The 20,138-nt window shown below is 31.5% G+C and overlaps 2 protein-coding genes across 2 annotated transcripts; both read left to right on the forward strand.

The window, feature by feature from the left end:
• Positions 1-16,634: 16,634 nt before the first annotated feature.
• Positions 16,635-18,576, forward strand: Smp_078060 (hypothetical protein; the record flags this gene model as incomplete). Its single annotated transcript, XM_018792794.1, has 2 exons — positions 16,635-17,550; positions 18,518-18,576. 2 exons carry the CDS (start codon positions 16,635-16,637, stop codon positions 18,574-18,576), a joined length of 975 nt encoding a protein of 324 aa, XP_018644000.1.
• A 146-nt stretch (positions 18,577-18,722) lies between these two features.
• Positions 18,723-19,067, forward strand: Smp_078070 (hypothetical protein; the record flags this gene model as incomplete). Its single annotated transcript, XM_018792795.1, has 1 exon — positions 18,723-19,067. The coding sequence occupies one exon, from the start codon at positions 18,723-18,725 to the stop codon at positions 19,065-19,067; it is 345 nt and encodes a 114-aa protein (XP_018644001.1).
• Positions 19,068-20,138: the final 1,071 nt, after the last annotated feature.

Genomic DNA, 20,138 nt, shown 5'->3' on the forward strand with positions numbered 1-20,138 from the left:
AAACATATAATCGAAACAAGCCATAAGATTGATCTTAATTCGGCTTTTGTGGTGTTGTATAAAAGTGTAAAAGGGCGTATACTAAAGTTTATTGAAGCCTTAGCCGTACGAAAATTTAAGCCACCTTTGTGTATTCAAAAGCAGTTTGTTCTCGCCTTAAACCAACCCTGGTAATATTAGCTTATTATCCAGAGTGATTAAGTTTCAATTTGTTTCCACATTATTATTATTATTATCCTTATCTCCTCTTATCCCCCATTTCCAGTCTAGTTGACCTTTTATTTTTATATATAAATGTTCTTAACAAGTATATGTGTGATCAGATTGTTCGAAATGTATTGCGCTGATATATCACATAGTTCTGATAATCTTCATCTTCTTATTACACTATCGAAATTTATCAAAAGGAATAATTGCTTTAAAGTCATGAAAATTATAAAGACATGGTAAAAACACCTGATAGATTTCAGAATCGATCATGGAATCTGGTTTAAATAAAATGCGATCGGTACATAGATTGCAGTAAATTCGTAATTCCTCTGTTAAATAGGCTGTGTGAATAATGTTCCAATCATTTATTGGATTGAATTAGTATATACCACAGATAAATTTTCATAAGTTGTATGAACATAGTTATGTATTCATTATTGATTTGAGACTTTGGCAACTGCACGTTGATTTTTGAATAAAAAAGGAAGCTATCCTACCTTATCAATGAATAGTTAATTCACTTATCTCTTTTTAGGATGGCTTCTGAACTACTTTTTTTGACTGTCGCTTTTCGACTTTCTAGGTATGTTATTTTTGTAGTGATTTACAAATTACTCCTATGAATAGAGACTAACATGAAATTGTGCATACTCAATTTAGTGTCATTTTCTCAGTAAACATTGTGAAGCCACAACATACATATCGATTTAAATGTGTTTTTCTCAAAAAAATGTGTTTCATAAATAAGTTATCGGTTTCCTAAAACAAATAAGGTTTCTCGAATCTTTCTTGTTGATTTGTGTTTTTAGATCTAATAAAGCCTTAACTACGTGAAATGTCGTCATTTCTTTAATAAACTACATATTTACTTAATGATAACGCTAGAAAATGAACCACTTTTTGTTTCGTAGATACATAACTTCATAACTTATCAGTTCTATATTACTTTGTGTAAGTTATCTCTTTGTCACTTCATATCAGCATAAATTTTACACGACAGTTTTTTTTTCAATTCCATGCTTATATAATTTCAACTTATTTTTGCAATGTTTGTTTGAATCATTCCATTGATGTTTAGGACTTTAATTGATCAGTCTCTTATTGGCATGATGAGTCCTAAATAGCCCGAAACGCGCGCCTTGGATAACACTGCTAGCCACCATCCATCTTTGCTTTGATAATTTCAGTTTGTATATGGGAAACAAGGAGTAATAATAATTCAGTGAAGGAAAATCCCATTTTCGACTATATCATTCACTAAAGCTTTCTATTCATATTGATAGTTTTTTTATTAGATATATGTGTCCATAGAAGCAGTAAATGTTATCATCAAAGAAGTTTTCTTCATTGGTCTTCATTCTCTTTTGAAGGACGTAATCCATTACTTTAATTACGTGTGAAATAGTTGTTTAAATCCGATTCAGGATTTTGCTAAATATCTTATTTATTTTCCATCTCAAACACGTTAACATTATTGTATATCAACTATCTACATGGGAAAAACATCATAACTTAGTATTAATATACCGTCTATAATTTATACATTATCGTGATAGAATGCTAGGGAAAAATCATTAAAACCGAATTAGAAAGATTATAATAACATAGTTATCGAAAGTTAATTCACGACGAGGTATTTAGCATTTATTGTGCGAAGAAAAAAACAAACGTATTTGTTTTGTCGTCAATTATTAATATTCAAAACACTTCTGACATACAGTTGTTGAACATTTAGAACTTTTTGATTTATTCAGATTTGAATTTTTTTGTACCTGTTAAGTTCGTTTGCGTTTTCGGTCTATTCTCATCTCGTTCAACTCATTTTTGCGTGTTGCCTTATACTACTTGTGTATATACAGTAAACAGTTCTATTTCTAATAGTTTCTGAAACCCTAGTGTAACGTTTATTATCAAAAGGTGGTTTTGTGGAGATTTTAGTAATTTTCTAGTTGAAATCATGAGTCAATTGAAGCTAGACCACCATGGAAAACCTGGAAGCACTAGAAGGTCGTTTCGTCCTATTGTGGGACTCTTCAGCAGTGCGCATACACGATCCCACCCCGCGAGATTCGAACCCAGGACCTATCGGTCCCGCGCGCGAACCCTTAACCTCCAGATCACTGAGCCGGTATCCAACGGTGTTGCTGTTAACGTTTATTCGTTGAATCTTTGTTTAAGCACAACAGCTTCCATAATTTCTTGCTCTTAGTTCCTATTTTGACTGTTGGTAAAGTGTTGCTATCATTAAACGCATCTATCAACTGTCATTTACTTTACTATGTTTTAATTACTCTCTACATCATTGGTACAGGAAGCCTTTCTCTTTTCAGACACAGACATTTTAATCACTTCAGATGCTTCACAAGTTGACTTTGCAGCCAACTTGTGTATGTTCAATAATAACAGGACCGTTATAGACGAATTTTTGTTGTTGGACGTTTCTATGTAACTAATAATACATTTCAATATGATATGCTATGTTTTGATTACTGGACTAGTCAGTATACTGACAAATGCTGCAAAAGTGTCATACAATTCAAACAGATTACTATGTCGATCACTCACTTCCACTATCGGTCATTTGCTGAATTCTACATATAATAAACGTTGTAGATAAACGATATTTTCAACTTGGTTTTTGTTTTATCATTTATCTCCTAATATTTTTGGTGAAAAATCTAAGTAACAAACAAACAAAATTGCGTAATGTTTCTTCGCCATTTTTCCTTCTAAGTATAGTTTGTTTATATTATGTAACAAATTGTATATCTGTAGGTATGCATTTAGCTAAATATTTAAATGACTATATGGTTGATATTAATTTCAGATTTACTTAAACATCAGTCTTTTTATGTAATGTAAAGTCTTATATTTGAGATAAATTTTATTCACCTCACTTTACTTTGGATATTTATCTCAGTAATATAGATAAGCTCTTGTTGTGAGTAAAGACAGTGTCGTCAATTGCGTACTGTGAAAAAAATAGTGGTCCAGTTGGACTTATAATTAAGTATAAAGACCTGTGAATAGATATTTTGTAAGGTGATTGCAAACGTCAACGAGATTCCTTTTTATCACTTCCGTTTAACTGTATTACTGTTTTCTAGGTGTGTACAGATTTTATGAAGAACAATGTTCCGCCAATGAATCCGTTGATTGTCTAAACGTAAACAGACAGTAAAACTTTATTGAGTGAAGACTCCGACGAGAACAAAATTATCCTCAGACGCCTTGAATGAAAATGTTAAAAATTTCAATCTAAGGCCCTCAAATGCCCTGGTACGGCCGAGGGCGGGGAGGGGCCGCCCTGTCTCTCGAAACTCTCTCACACGGCCACGCGTATACAGCCTCTGCCAAGGAAGTCCTACTCACTGCCTTCTCGTGGCGGGGGTGTTGTGTACGACGTCGAGAGGACGAAAAGCAAATGTCCGGCTCTGTAACCGGGTTGGTGGACACGTAGGGTCCACCTAGGGGAGTTGAAAAACCCTGATTGCAAACCAATGGTACACATGGGCTCCAGTACCCTGAGGTAACAAATGGCGTATGAATCAATCATCGGTCACCGGCTAACATGGGACTGCATCTCCTAACGATGCTCCACTCCCTTGTGGATTAGGCCTTTAGGTCAGAGACTCCGAGTGTGGCCCCTTATGAAAACCACCTGCTTCGATCTGGGCACCCGGGTAGTATTATAGCCCTCACACAATTAAATGAAATGACATTTTTTGTGTGGCGCATATATATCTGGTGCCCCCTTGTACCAATATTTATCTGTTCAAAGAAATAAATAAGTAATTAAAATATTCAAGACGTATTTTTCATTTGCTTCTGAACTTAATGACTCCGAAACCTTTTCTTATAATCGACAGTGAAGCAACATGATCAGTTATTTTAGAAGCTTCATCACCTTTAGTAAACTAACAGGTAGCAATTAAATACTACGTGAGTTTAACCAACCAATGCAGTGTACAACATGAATGATTTAGTCACATATTTACTAAACGAAGAAAGTCAAGCATCTTTTACTTCACAACTGGAAGACATCAATATTAAAAATCCTTTTGGTATTAAATAGGTAATTGTTTTCTTATTTTTACGGATTTTACAAAATTACTTTAGACTTGAACTAACCGATCTTAATCTAGGTTTCCTGTGGTATTTTATCTGTCTAGTAAACTTGGAATAAATATGAAATAAACAAAGTGATTTTATCTTACTTACGTATCCATTTTCATTTTGTATAATCCATTCTAGAATTATACAAAAATATTATGTTAATACTATTAATTCAATCAGTTAGTGCATAAATGAAAAACTTTTCTATTTACATAGAATTACATGGTATGTACATTAAGTTAGTGCATTCACTAAGTAATTTGCAGTGCAGTCTTTTCAATCTAAGTACATTATACGAGTTACATAGAATATATTTAAGTTTACATATTGCTATCTAATTATTGCTTTTTTTGTGTAGTAACTGTGACACAGTTATTCTCTACGAAGCATCAGGCTGTGAAATAAGCTAAGTTTCAATCGAGCAATCTACACAAGCTACGTTTTAATAATGTGCACACTTGTGACTTGTTGTAGACTTATTTCTTGAAGTTTTTTTAAGATATTGCGTGATCTACGGAGTCAGAAATAAAATATTTATTACTGATGAGGTTGAATGATGGTCGCATGATATCATATACATACTAAACTTGGAGATGTAAATCATTGGATTCCGACTTGGTAGCTTAAAAATAATGAGCTGGTCATGGTAGCAGAATTCACTGAGTTCGTTTTCTCATAAGATTGTGGGTGCACGCCCCTGAGATGCCTCAAATTGACATGAGACGATTGTTTAGAGGACTGTTTGATTAGTTCTTTTGATTATATCAGTCCTTGATGGACACCAACTTTAAAATATTCGTGCTGGTTGATAAATAATCATAATATCTATGGGATAAATAATGCGATTCCTACCGTTCTGTGCGTTCTTTCATGCAATGATAAAACATCCATTTATGACATCGATGCCTCGGGGTCATAATTTTACCTACTGTTTAACAATGTGTAAACCAACTTGAATGGTAAACGATGTACCGTTATGGTGTATTCAACTTTTTTTGTTCATTTAACTTGAATTTTATGAATTCCTTATTTTAATGTAAAACGTTTCATACTTCTCCATTCTAAGTGTTTTGTTTTCTTTCGTATTTAACAGGAACTACAATATTCCATTAATTTTCAAATTATATCATTCACATGTATTTTATTTTTCATCACATATCATCAGTCTTTGGAATTGAATCTTGGGAAACGGTAATTGGTTTTGTTTATGAAATTAAATTATAGGTCACAGATAGCAGGAATCGATCTTTTTTTCTATCCAACTTATAATGTTCAGAGTTGAGGCTTGGCTTTCACTAGAAACTTGTGTTTTCACCAAGATTTGGAGTCCATGATGCAAATAACCGATTCGAGGTACATATAAGCAGTTAAGGCATTATTTAATGATGTTAGACGATGTCTTTAACTATATAGTTAATTAGTATTAATATCCTCACCTTGTACCTATTATGCTACGAATTTATTTCCATTCTTTATGATTAGCAGAAACGTCAACAAATAAATATCAAAAACGAGGTATTCCCTTACAAATTCAACTACTACATATTACTTTAACTAATCTGATTCACCGATTTCTGATAGCTATGATAACCACTTATTATTTTTCATTTACTCATGAAATACAATGTATGCTACTATTCTGTTGACTGGATGTTTATCTGGGTGCATTTTTAAAGTGTTTAATGTTAACTGGAAAAGAATATATTGACTGAATGTTGAAATGATAGTTAAAGTAGATAAAATAAGCATTTGGTTGAATGTTTATACAACAAAAACAGAATAGCTAAATCATAAAATATTGTACTTAGGGACAACATTAAAATACTGATACATTATTTAATAGGTTGTTTGAAATGAAAATCAAATCAATGTCAATGGTCCGTATCTACTTTTTTTTACGATAGATAAAGTTCTAGTCAGAATAGCTACATCTATTTTGTTTACAAGGAATTATGGTAGTTAGATAAACTTTTCGATTTTGTTTTTCATCTATTTATCATAAATTATATCTAACGAATAGTTGTTTTTATGTATTGACCTAGATTTGTTTTGATATTTTCTATACTTAATTAAACGGTATTCATTTCATTTTGAAAATCACTTGTCCGATAAGATATTAACAGTATTAATAAAATGAAGCTGACATGAACGAATCTACGTTGTAGTTTAATAGTTTGTGTCACGTATTGACTTGAATTTGACAACCATAGAGAAATCAGAAAGGATTGGACAACTTCATCTTAGTAATCTTAGCAATATACAATCACAGCGTACTTAAGGATCAAATCAAAAACTTTTAGACTTCACAGCAAGCGTGTTGCTTGTAGATAACTGACTTGACATTCATTGGTTCATATTCCCAACTTTAGTCAGCTTGCGATATTGCACTACTAGCGATGCTTGTCTTAGTCTTGTGCGCAGTTGGACTCTACTGTTCACGGTCCTTCATAGAAAGATGAAGTAACGAATGATAGAAATCCAGTTTTACCTACAAGTGTTTAGTTTGCGCAGTAGTATTGTTTTAGTCCTACACAACAGTTGTTTCTTCGTAACCTTATGAATAAATATACATTTGGTTTTCTTCAATACGAATAATCTCTTCAAGTTATATACTATTACCTCATCTGAAAATAACACCTAAACATTTTTTTTATCCGTGATACGACTTTCTGTTAGCTGTAAAACTATCAAGTACCAGGGTTTCCGAACTATTGTTTCGTCCAAGTTCTCTATCCCTTATCAACGAGTATCGGAGACCTTACTAGGACATCCTTACTAATCAATACTATACCAGTCTTCAGTAGTTTTTCAACAGATTTCATTCAACGATGAATGCTTTTTTCAAATCGAAAACGTTTTTATAGATTATTTCACTGAGTAATTCGTATTATTTTGTTCTAACAAATATTGTCGAACTTATACTGTTCTAAATGTTTCACTCTTATTACACGCTCTGGGAGTTCAATCAAAACTTGGTTTTATAATACACATCGTTAACCAGTCTCATATTAAGATAAAAGTATTGCTTGATACATTTTAGTGTCTATTACTTATCGGATTATTAGATTGGATTTTTTCAGTTGCTCACGTTTGTTGTGTGATGGTGTATAAAGGCGTATAAAGGTGTATAAAGAAACAGTGAAGTGTAAAAAAAAACAATATTACATATCTTATCTTGTAAAAGAAACTATTAAACTGCTTCTGCATAGTATCAATTAAATTTCATTAGACTTCTTTCTAAAATTATTTAATGCGTAGATTATAGTATTCATTGTTTAAATGTTTACACTCCGAATTGATATAGACGTATAAACCCTAAAATAATAAAAGGTTTTTTTTTCGGGATTTTTTAATGCGCTTCATTTCTCTAGATTTTTCTTCTCTATAACGTTTCCTATGAGGCACATGATAATAACTTACATACCTTTTCTATACCATGGAATTAATTATTGACTTGAATACTTGTTATATAAAGTAAGATTGCCTGAGAGTTTGACTACATAAACATCAGATAGGTGGCATAGATACATAATATTCGGTTCCGTTTTTTGGCGTTAGTCAAATGAATTAGTAAAGTGAAGGCGTGTTAATAATGACTGATTGTGATCAACCTTCATGTAATAAATTCTTATTTTCTCTCATAAACGTTCTTTTTATTCAATACCAGCTGTTAGAAGTAAATTAATAATTCTAATAAACATCAATTTATGACAAAATCTGTTTTTAAGTTAAGACTTAGAGATTATCGATCTCATCGTGTTTAATCGTAGCTGCTCAATACACATAAAGTATGGTGAAACAGATTTCCCTTGCTCTTTGAATTTTATTAAATTTTCATGTAGAAGTGTGTTTGCATCAAACACTGGTAATGTTGTTCAGGACGACGATAAAAGCTCTGCACCTGGACCATATAGTTTAGAGAACTCAACAAAACCAAAAGTTAATTATACTTACTCCAGGGTTGGATGTTACCGAATTCGATCTCATTCAGGGTTGCCAGTGTTGAGAACTCCTACACTAAGACAATATATTCGTGCAGTTCTCTTTCGTATCCATTTGTTCTCCAGCTAATCTCCGTTCATGATGCAAACTAATGTTTACAAAATACCGAAGTTAAATCATTTTAGCCATGGCGTTACTGATTCTACTACTGTTTATGCCTTGTTTTCACAACTTCATTATCTATTAAGCTGAAACAATAAGAAAGTGACAACTATTTTTCTGAATATCAAATAGTGTATCTTGATGAGTAAAACTCAGTCTTTTATGTATTTTATATGTAAATTAGTTTGTCATCGATTTGCGTCTATTTAATAACTGACTATGTGCTTCTTTTTCTCTCCAGACTGTTAGGAAATGTTCATTATTCAAACACTTAGTGCGTTCCATCAACTGCCTATATACATGTTTAAGTTATTATTGTACAATATATAATAATAGTAGTATATGTGTTGTTTTATTCCGTTTCACTAGTGTATATTCAGCTATTAGCAAAGGTTATGTTATTTGAGAATGATAGAATGCAAATTAATTCACTGTGATGAATATATGAACCATGCTTGTGTCTCGAATGCCGTCTTATTACTATCTTCCCTGCTTATCTCTATTTTAGTCAACTATAATCATAAATATTTAGTGCTGTTTATGTAGTCGGGTCAATATGTGACATGGAATTAACCAAATCTTATTCTATTTCTTTCTTAATGCTAATAAGATTGCAGAATGTTTACAAATGAATTAGTATTGTTTAGAGTGTTAGTTTCGGAGGAAAAATGGTTATATATTTTTAAAGTACTCTTTATTTATATAATCGAAAATTCTCGAAAACAAACCTTGTCGTTTGCATATAAATTTGTTATTTGTCATTGAAGAGCAGTAGAAATAACAGTTAGCAATATTTGGTGACATGTGACCACTGAATTGTGTAAACTACTAATTGACTTAATTATCGGATTCATAGGACTAAATATATTTGTTCCTTTCAATAAGAATGAGTATTGGGTTATTTTTTCCGGATTTCGCCGTTTTATTTCTTTGAGCCTTTCTTTTCAAAGCGAGCTCGGTATATTTTCCAATCAGCTGAACAAGAGGTTAATTTGTTGATTTTTTTAAAAGGATTCTAAACCAGCTTCATACAAATATTGATGGATATAATCTGTTGCAGTAATCAAACACTAGTCTTTATATATATATATATATATATATATATATAAATTATTCGCCATCATCACATATAGTTAACAAACTCGCCTTTAGTGTCAAATATATCACTTGATCTAGATTTTTCATCTAGCGTGTAATAATGACAACAGTTCATGAATCCAACTAGATAAACATCTAGAGTTTAGATTAGTACTTCTGCCGTAAGATCAATAACACTACATCAACATGCAGTTTATACACTATATGACAATTGAATTAAGTAATAAAGTATCTTGCTTTTTAATACTCATTTACAGGACTTATATTCAGCTTTAAGTAAATCTAAAATTTCCCTCAAATATTCAGTCAGTACCCTATCAAAAACGATATTTGTAAGTTATTTTTGAAATATGTTATGATTAGCAGAAGTGAATAATCATCAGTTGTTCTTTTTGTTTACCTTCTTACATTTATTCAGTCTGTGCGTTTGTAGCTTTTATTAGGAATTAATGATTGTCGAAAACCATTGAATAATGAAATAATACTTCAGAAGCATGATTTATATTGGTCTAAATTCAATCAGTCCATGGTGTTGCATGATCATCTTCGGTGGGTAATTGCCTCACACGCGACACGAATCAGCCTCACTGGTTACGGCTTCTCATTCGGACTCCGGAACTTTCTTCTCGAAACTAATCATTAGTGAGCACATGATAATTGACAGTTTATTGTTTTGGAGACTGTTAAACGATACAGTCGGTTCATGATTTTAACGAAGTTCAACAGTTCTTAAAACCCCATACTGCCGAATATTCTTCTTGATATCTTGCAATTCAACCATCAGTAGGTTATATACCAAAAAGAAATTCAAAAAATTTTGTACGTATAACATAGATAGTTGACGGGAGGATGTTACGTGACGTTTTTAAATATTATCTTTCGACTTTATTTAAATGACATTATTCTAGGTAGAATTGATCTTCCAGAATAAAATCACACTAATTATGACTTATTTACTGAGTTTTTGTCATGTCAATCAGTAAAATAAAAAGTTTGGGCGAGGACACTTTCAAAGTTTTTTTTAAATAGTTGGGAATCTTAAATGTTGAGTTTGGCTTTTTTGTCATTCATAAAAGATGATATTCTCTGATGAGTATTAGTCAGGATTGATTTTAACAGATTTACTTTATTATCTGTAAGTCGACTGCTATGATAAAAACAATCTTTGTCCCATCTGGTACCATATTCTTTGCATTTCAGCACTGATTTCATTCAGTAAATATTGCATTTTATGCTTAGTACCTTCGTTTTATTTCTAAAACACAAGTTACGGATTAGTATGACTCATACATGATAGCAGATAATGGATAAAGCTTCTCTTTCTTTGTCTTTTTTCCTCATTTCCCATTATAGGTGATATATATATATATATATATATATATAATACTTAAGTGATAGTGTTGTCCATTGGACTTTTTTCCATGTCTGTGTCTGTATTAATTTTTTCCCTATATCAATGACATCTTTTTGCGTTAGACTCGCATATATCATTTATAATACTCTTAAACTAGACCATCTGTACAGCAAACTCATGTTCTCGATAGTCATTTAGACATTGTTTTCTTTCTGAAGAGAAATTAATTTTAGGCGCCAACCAATGGAATTAATTCATTCATTTTTATATTGACAGTTTAATTAATTTATACAGCCTCATATAGTTCGTTTTTATTATTGTTACATTCTGATGGTTTACCGAATTGAAAAAAATCTATTCGACATGTAAATGAATATATGTTTCTTGTTCGCAGCCATAGTTTGTTATAATTCAGACTCACATTATAACAGTTGAAGCAGACTTCGATTCTCCTACTTTATTCCAGAATGTTTTGTGTTTTTTTCGCCACTAGGCAGTATTGACTTTTGTAACTATTTCACTTTATATGGCGACGATGGCCGAAGTAAAAAAGGATGACTAAGTTTAGAAGCTATCTTCTTGGGATGGGCTATTTGGTTGAACATTCTATTGGTTTGCTGACCTTGAGGGTTTATTCGGTTTTGTTTTATATTGTAGAAAACATAAAAACTCTAGGTCGTATGATCACTTGTAAGAGTCATGCAAACTAAGAGTGAATACTGTTCAACCGATTTACTTGACTAACAATTTCAGTCATCTACATTAAACATTTACGACTTTTAATCGGGCATAAATTCCTCATTTTAATATGAAACCTCTGTTTTAAACAAGATTTCAGATAGACCGTTTTAATATCAATATATTTACTGATTTTAATTTGGATCTTAAATGTCGACCTATCTATTTATAAATACAGTTTACATTGTACATATTTCTCTCTTCTATTTTTTAGTTTATAGCTACATAACTAGTTCTCTTTGTTTTGCTTATCAATAATATCTCATTAATTATTTGCACTTAGTATAAACATTTTTATCATAAAAGATTCAAGAAAATAGGGAACAATTTTGTTTTATTTATAGTTACATGTATTACAACATTTTAATGGTAAGTACTTACTCCAACAATCGGAATACCATATCTAATCCACCCATACAAAATAGTTTGGTCGATCATCTATCATTAATCTAAGTTTGATTTGTTAAATATGCTCTGGGACTAGAGAACTTAGTAGTTGGTTATCACCAGTTAGTGTTATAAGTTTCCAATGGTTTTTCATGTCTCGTTTGTCTGATATTCAGTTATCATTGATAATATTTATTACTTAATACAACATTAAACCTCGTAAATTATTCGATAAAATGTATTCCATTCGTACTTGTGCCACAAGTCAGTCAGTGGCAACGTAGAACTTCATACGTACGTACATCAGTTCAAGTTGCCATATCACATTAGCACAGACATGCAGTTGTCGATTTAAATCCCATAGTGGTAGAGGCAGTAAGAGTATAAGCAGTAATTGGAAAGATTAGGGTACTTGTGCCATAAAGTGTTTTATAAATTCCTGGCATAGGGGTATGTTAAACGTACTCATAGTGGTTTTGTTGAAAATTTGGTATTGGTATTCGTTTTCATCGCGAATTGATAACAATTGTATAACAAACGAACCATCACACCTTAATTTACTCTGAAATATTATGTACAACGCTTGACCTGAATATTACGGATTCAGTTATCTGTGGATTGATGTGTAACAAATTTATATAATCTTGTGCTGATATGATCCTGAAGGGCGGCCTACGCTCCTCGACGAGGGATGACAGGCGTACGTAATTAAGTAAGTATGCTGTGACATGAACACTTAAAATAGAATTTGTTGCAATTTCTTAATGTTTAAATTACTTGTGCATTATAATAACCGGGTTAAGATTCCTGATCCGATGTAACTGTGAAACATCCACTCACAATGAATAAAAGTAAATTAAGCGGAGTAAGGGGTGAACTATTTTTGTTTCAATAGATGGTTTGCAAGGTTTAATTAGATTTGTAGACAGTTTATCATTAACTGTTGGGCTATTGAACATTTGTCATGACTGAACAAACTTGTATAATATTTGTCACTAACCCTTCTAAACCTTTGTTTTCTTTATTTTCACAAATTAAAACCATTACTCATTAGATTTGAAACCGTTCACACTATCGCTCATTAATAGGGGATGTACCGCTCCGATCATTTGACCTGGAAAGATCGGATTGATCAAGAATTGGATGTATGTAGGAATATTTGTCAATATTTGAACGAATAATTGAGCTCCGATTAAATTGGAAACATTTTATGGAAAAGTTATATTTAAAACAGTCTGAGCGATTGAAATTTAAGTAATCCTAGCATTTGTCCCAACAACCTTATCTGTACTTGTTCAGAGTAATAATCAAAGTAATGGTTATCAAAAGGTATATCTGAGGTTAAACTAATCTACTCTATAAGCTTATACAATCATATCCAGATGTTGATTTCTGTTTAATAAGAAAATATGAATCAGTAAGATGTGAAAGATGAAAAGGAGTGAATTTGTGTGAATGTACTATTATGTTATTATCATTCAAAGCTTTTTAGTGTACCAACAAGGACATGTTATTCGTTTTGTTTACTGAAAGCTAATAGTACAAATGAAAAATTTCGATTGTGGAAGTGTATGCAGCATGCGTAAAGTTAAATACATAGTTGTGACGTTAAACATTGGAAATAATTTTTTGTAGGAAATAGGCTACGGCTGGTGTAAACAGGGTGGGTACAGATAAGGCCCAGCTATTTGCTAATTTTCAGTTGTCCAGCCGTAGCCGAATATTCTTCAAAATTAAAACTAATAGTTTGACATAAATTGGGCGTCGAGTATAGAGAAGTCATTATATGTGAAAATTATATTTGGAACATTCTCAGCGATTGAAATTTAAATAACGATGTTTCGTCCAGCAAACTTGTTTGGACCTCTTCAAGGTAATAATCAAAATTACCAATGAAATTCATTCAAATGATCCAAGGTATTTTAGCGACTGTGATTATTTTTTTTTGTCAATAGCGTATTAGTAAACACTTTTTGCCATTTCTATTAATATTAATATTACACTTTCCAATAGTGTTTAAGTGTATTACATACTTATCGCTTTGTTTAAAATCTACTGATAAGATAAACATACATAATGTAGATTAAGTTTTTCTTTCTTCCAATACCCACTAATGTACTTTAATGTTTATAGTTCTATTGAACATAAATCATATCTATTTTTAGTGAAGCAGATCGTATATATTAGAGGTTGATTGAAGAAAAAAATGTTCCAAATTTGGTTGTTACTGTTGTTATCATTACTTAGATTTATTTAAATAATAAGGTACTTTAATTTTTTCACGATGGAAGATATTTGTTTTGACATAGTCCAGATGGTACATTAGAACAATCTTATCTAGACAACTCTAAAAATAAATTTTTATTGCTCAGAGAATCAATTCATTTGTAGTTGTGTCCTCTTGAAAATAAACGTATAGTTGTCAGCTTTGTATTTGCTTGTTGAATATAACAGTTCTTAAGGATAGTTGTGAATGGTTCATGGTTTTTATTTAAGTCTAGGAGAAGTTTCTTTGTTTGGCGAATTGGGTTTTATGTAATATCCATCGACTAATGTTGAGGTTTCGCATAGTAATGATGCTTGTCATCCAAAGATGGATGATGATACTCTGAAGTAATTAAATATATTTTTTCAGTGTTTCAAAACAAAGTGTAAGCTACGTAGGTCGTAAACTTACTATAAGCTTTACACTCACATTAAGTTAGCGTTTCTTTTCTTGTTATGGATCTAATAGATCGTTTACAGTGTCACAAAAATATTTTTTTATCCTGTCAGATGTAGACGAGTTTTTTAAAGACACTTTTCAAAAACACATACAAGTTGAATATAAGTTGACAAAACCTTCAAATTTTTCCTGATGAGTTTATTCAAAGTACTTAGCTAATATTTATTGATGAAACGGTAAAGTACTCCTGATTTCGGCTTCATTGAATTGTTCCCAACTTTTCTAAAAGTTAACTCTTAATGAAATGATTGATTTATGATATTGAAGAAAAATAAACTTGGCCAATTACTAATAGGTGTAAATTACATTTGCAACGCTGCTGAAAGTAACTGAAAAAATATACTAAGAACACAACAAACCGAAAAGAGAACTTGTCTTTGACCCCAGTTAAAATGAAGAACCTAGCCTGAAAAGTTCGACAGGAAAAACTTGAATTTAATGCTTCCAAAATAAGTGAATAACTAATGCAAACGGATTTTGTAGGCCACAAATTATTCACAGGATTCAATAAATGCGACAAATCTGTACAGTATGCTTAAATAATTGGTTATTGCACAAAATATCATTATTGGTTCCATACTATTCCAGCTTAAAATTACATTTTACTACAAAAAAGCGTTCTATCTAGGTGTTTTGTAGTTAAAGCAGTAATTTACTTGACTGTGGATTTTTTTTTCAAATACACATTTACGTCCATTGCCCTCTTCCGTATTCAAGCATACAATAGTAGGCATGTTCGAACACCAAACAATAAATGGGATCAAATTAATTTTTGTGGCTTATCAAAAGAATATGGAATATCAAACTTTAAAGTTATACAGCTAATCCTCAGTATTGTGGCCATGTTATAACACGGTTTTAACAAATGCTTTATGAGGTTTGCGCCAACGTCACGAATTTAGAGTTTGTCCTTTGTTAATCTCAAGACCTCCCTGTTATTGAGAGCCAGATTGTTTCTTTCTCTTCTGAACCTTGTCTACATGTTATTTAATTTCACCTTCTTTAAATTCTAGTCAGTATTTTTTGCAAGCAATATAGTAACATTAACTAGTTTTTATTAACAATATCCCAATCTTTCCACTTTCACTAATCTTACTAAAAAGAAACATTTTAAAGACTAACGTAAACTGAGTAATTAATTGTTATTCTTAAATAACTGACAGCTTTGCTTTGCTTTCAATTCACGGAAAATATTTTCAAAAGTATGTATACTGATCCCTTGAATAAGTAAATTAGCCGATCATATTTTCGTTTAGTTTTTATATTTATCTAAATCAGTTTTAGCTTACTCATCATTATTACTGTTTTCTGAATTATTAGATGGATTCACCAAATGTCTTATTGAATATTGAACATCTATGTGCTTTCTTTGTTTTCTCACCTTTAAATATGTTAGCTTATTCTCTATCACTACTCTTACTAAATAAATAAATAAATAAAAATTTATTCATTCCTTGTTTACTATTGTTGTACAATGAAACTTGTGTGCCATATTTCATTGTAAATGTTACAAATTTTCACATTAAAAAGTATACTAGCCTAAGTGTATGTGTACATATTTAGTGGTTGTACATCTTATAGTGTATATTGGCCATAGATATTGTTAATAAACAGCGCAAGTCTAACTAACCAATCATTGTTGCCGGTAGTTGAGATGATTGTGACTGGTTGAGAAACGTGACTGACGTGATAAAATAAAAAACACTAATACAGACGAGAACTGCATTCAATAAACGAATGTTTACTTTTCACTTTGTTGAGAATTAAGAAGCTAATTTAATTTTATATTTTGTGCTTATCGTTTGCATTTTATTTAAAATGCCAATTTTATATGCTTCACATTATAACAGCACAACGCCGTCAACTACAAATTGTATGAAAAATATTGATCAGTTGAACTACATGAAATCACCTGATATGTCGACATGTATAAATAATAACAATAGACATTTGGATCCTAAGGATTTATATCCTATTCCACCACTGTGTGTACCTCCTTCTGGAAATTACTGCTGTTCACATACACCACCTACCCCGGTTAGACGACCATGGTTAGGCGATAACTCAGAACAAATAGCCACCGGAAGAAGTCGATCCGGAGGGCAAAAACGTTCAGTTTATGTAAATGCATCAATATATCCAATTCCTGAAATGATACGAAATAATGATAGTAATGGAAATAATTTTAGTGGCTATGTAAGAGATCGAGAAAATTCCACTGACATTGTTATCACATCTACAAGCTCGAATCCCGTGAATGCATCCACAACAGAAGTTATCACTACTATTAGTAATCATAATAATGACAAAACCACACCAAGTAATACATCGAGTGTACCAATCCCCTATTGGACACATTTATTACCGTATCGCACATCAACTGTACCTCAAAATTTATCTGGTCGCTTGAGAAAATCAGAAACACTTCCAAATGATTGGGTAAATCATGAACCGAATAAAATTGTAGATCATGCAATTCATTCTATACCAAAATCCACATCACATCAATTGAATATATTAAATCAAAATCATAACTCACAACGTTCAAATCATTCTGATGAGTGTAAATCACGTTCATATGTTAATTATACTCCTAATCTTAATCATAATTTTATAGATAATGCTAAGAACATAAATCGTAAAGAAGCCAAATCACCACCTCCAAGACCTCCAATGAGAACAAGTTCACATGTTGCACCACGCCAGAATATTGTCTCATCGTCAATATCTCCATATTGCCACCATCGTCATTGTCAGAGACATTTTGCTTTAGGATTACTAGATAAATCTACTAAGGCCAACACAGATGAACAACACAGTAATACTAACAATATACCGACGGAAAATTTAAATAAGAGTATTAATGAAAGCCCTATACTTTGTCGATACTCACAACTTTATTCTTTGAATACCGAAGCTAAAAAAATTAATGATAATAATGGCAATGATAATAATAATCCCATTAATTGTAATTCTTATTCTCAATACACAGCAATAAATAACATGACTAGTTCTGCTATTCATACTTCAAATAATAAAACAAATACTCCCTCTCTTCCTCCTCATCGGTATATTCACTATGAACAACAACAGCAACAACAGTTTTCTACTCATCATCATCATCATCATCATCACCACCATCCTCATCCTGTCCAATATCAACAATGCCAATCGAATGCTTCAAATCATCGAAGTAATTATAAACAATTAGTTGAGTTCGATATGAAGAACGTAAGAAAATAATCAAGTTCAATCTTTGTGGTTGAGACCGAATGAATTTGTTAGCTTTGCGTCCAAGTCTTAGGTTTGCTCAGTTAACCATGAATTTGTTTTTTAAATCATATTTTTTCAATGATAAATTTACCACCAATTAAAAACAACTGAGGATTTATATTAAACCACTTTAATAAAAAAAATATACTCTTTAACGGACCGGTTAATTTCAAACTTAATTTTCCCTCCTTCTCTTAAGCTTTTCTTTATTTTCTATTTCTTCGCGTTTAAATTCTGTTACCGATAACAATTTTCAATCGATTTAAATAACAAAGAACAAGGGTCAACTCAACTGTTTATAGTTGCATTTTTCATTTAAACAACAGCTATATTGATAGTGAGAACAGAACGTTAATTGATACAGTGACTTTATTCGGTTATTTTTGATCATTCATTTTTTTCTATAGTGACTTGTTTCATGTTTTTTTTCTCTATTGATTTATTTCTTCGTCTACTCATCAACTCTTAATTATTCGTCGTTTTTTATGAACTGACGTTTTTTTTCTAAATAGAATTCTTAATCTGTCTGTATCTTATTCTACGTATATTTTGTAAATTGGATACAGTTTGAATACTATTACAGATATTACTATTTCATATCATAACTAGTAATATCATTGTTATCATCAATAGTTTCTACTATAGTATGATTTGTTTTTGATCCACTATGGCTGTGCAATTATCCTCATTTGTTTATCAACAGCATTCTCTGATAGAATGCATAGACACATAGTTCACATCGATCTACAGTACTTCACATCCAGGTTGTTTTTTACATATTTTCTGTTTGTCTTTTCTTTATCGTTCTTCGTCATGTCCTTTCTTGATATTTTTTTTCTAATTCAGTTTGTTTTTATTTTTTATTGTTATTGTCACAATTACTTAGTACCGTGTATTGTTTGCAACGGAGTTTTTTTTAGAAAAAAATTATTTTGTAATATGCATGTATCCATGTTCGTGTATACCTGTCAACATGTGAATGTTGAAAATAGTGATGGAGTTTATTGTGGCCCCATTTTATTGATATTCACTGTTTTAATATCACGACACATTATATATTAAACCGTATAATCATGATTTTACTTATCGGCTTCGTGTTTTCTTTTCACTTAAAAAAACTTGATACAACTGAACATCTTGTTACTACAACCTATTGAGCCTAGAAATTTTCTTTTTGAAGTTAACAAGAAAAATTAAGTGTAGACACTTTAAAAATTTCAAAATGCAGTTAACTTCCCATTTGTCTTCGTCTGAATAATACTGAATTCAGAACAATAACGATAATGTAAAAGAACTTTCGTCTAAATTCGGACAAGTAGTTACACAATAGTTGGCTGCTGAGTTAATGTATGATATTAAAGAGGACGACGTGTTAAGTATACAGTCAACAAGTGAACCATGTATTTATATTCGATAATCCCGATGTTTGATTATGTTTCCTTAAAAACGTTTGAAGCATAATGACTAACAAAACTTTGGGTATATTTAAAGCCTAGTCGCAGAGATTTCTGCAATTATAATTTTCTCATTAATTTATTAATAATAATTGCAAAAGTGATGAGGATGACTTGTTTGTTCATTGGATACTCCTAAATGGCATAGGTTGTTAGTGTACAAGTTTTCATAAGTGAAATTTCATTGAATGTTTTAATAAATTGAGGTTAATGGCAAAATAGCTCAAAAAATAGAAAATGCACATGTTCATAATCTACAATTATGAACACTACGTCTGTAGTTCTAAATACTGATGGTATGAATTCATTTAAAACATGTATAAACTCATTATCTATCAGTTGTAAATCAATAAATCACTTTAGTGAGTCTTCATAATTTCTACATTTGTAAACAATAAATTGTTTGCAAATATATAAGACCAACAGAAGCAGAGCATTTAAGTTCCTTTGAACAACAAATATTTATGTAGTTTTAATAGTTGAGATCATTAGTCAATTGAAGTCAGACTACCATGGAAAACCTGGAAGCACTGAATATCCGTTTCGTACTAGTATGGGACTTGTCATCAATGCGCATCCATGATACCGCCACGCGCGATCCCAACCCAGGATCTATCGGTCTTGCGCGCGAGCGCTTAACCTCTAGACCAATGGGCAGGCATCCAACGGTGTTAATAAC

The sequence above is a fragment of the Schistosoma mansoni genome (genome assembly GCF_000237925.1).
Source record: "Schistosoma mansoni, WGS project CABG00000000 data, supercontig 0111, strain Puerto Rico, whole genome shotgun sequence".
Classification (NCBI taxonomy): Eukaryota; Metazoa; Platyhelminthes; class Trematoda; order Strigeidida; family Schistosomatidae; genus Schistosoma; species Schistosoma mansoni.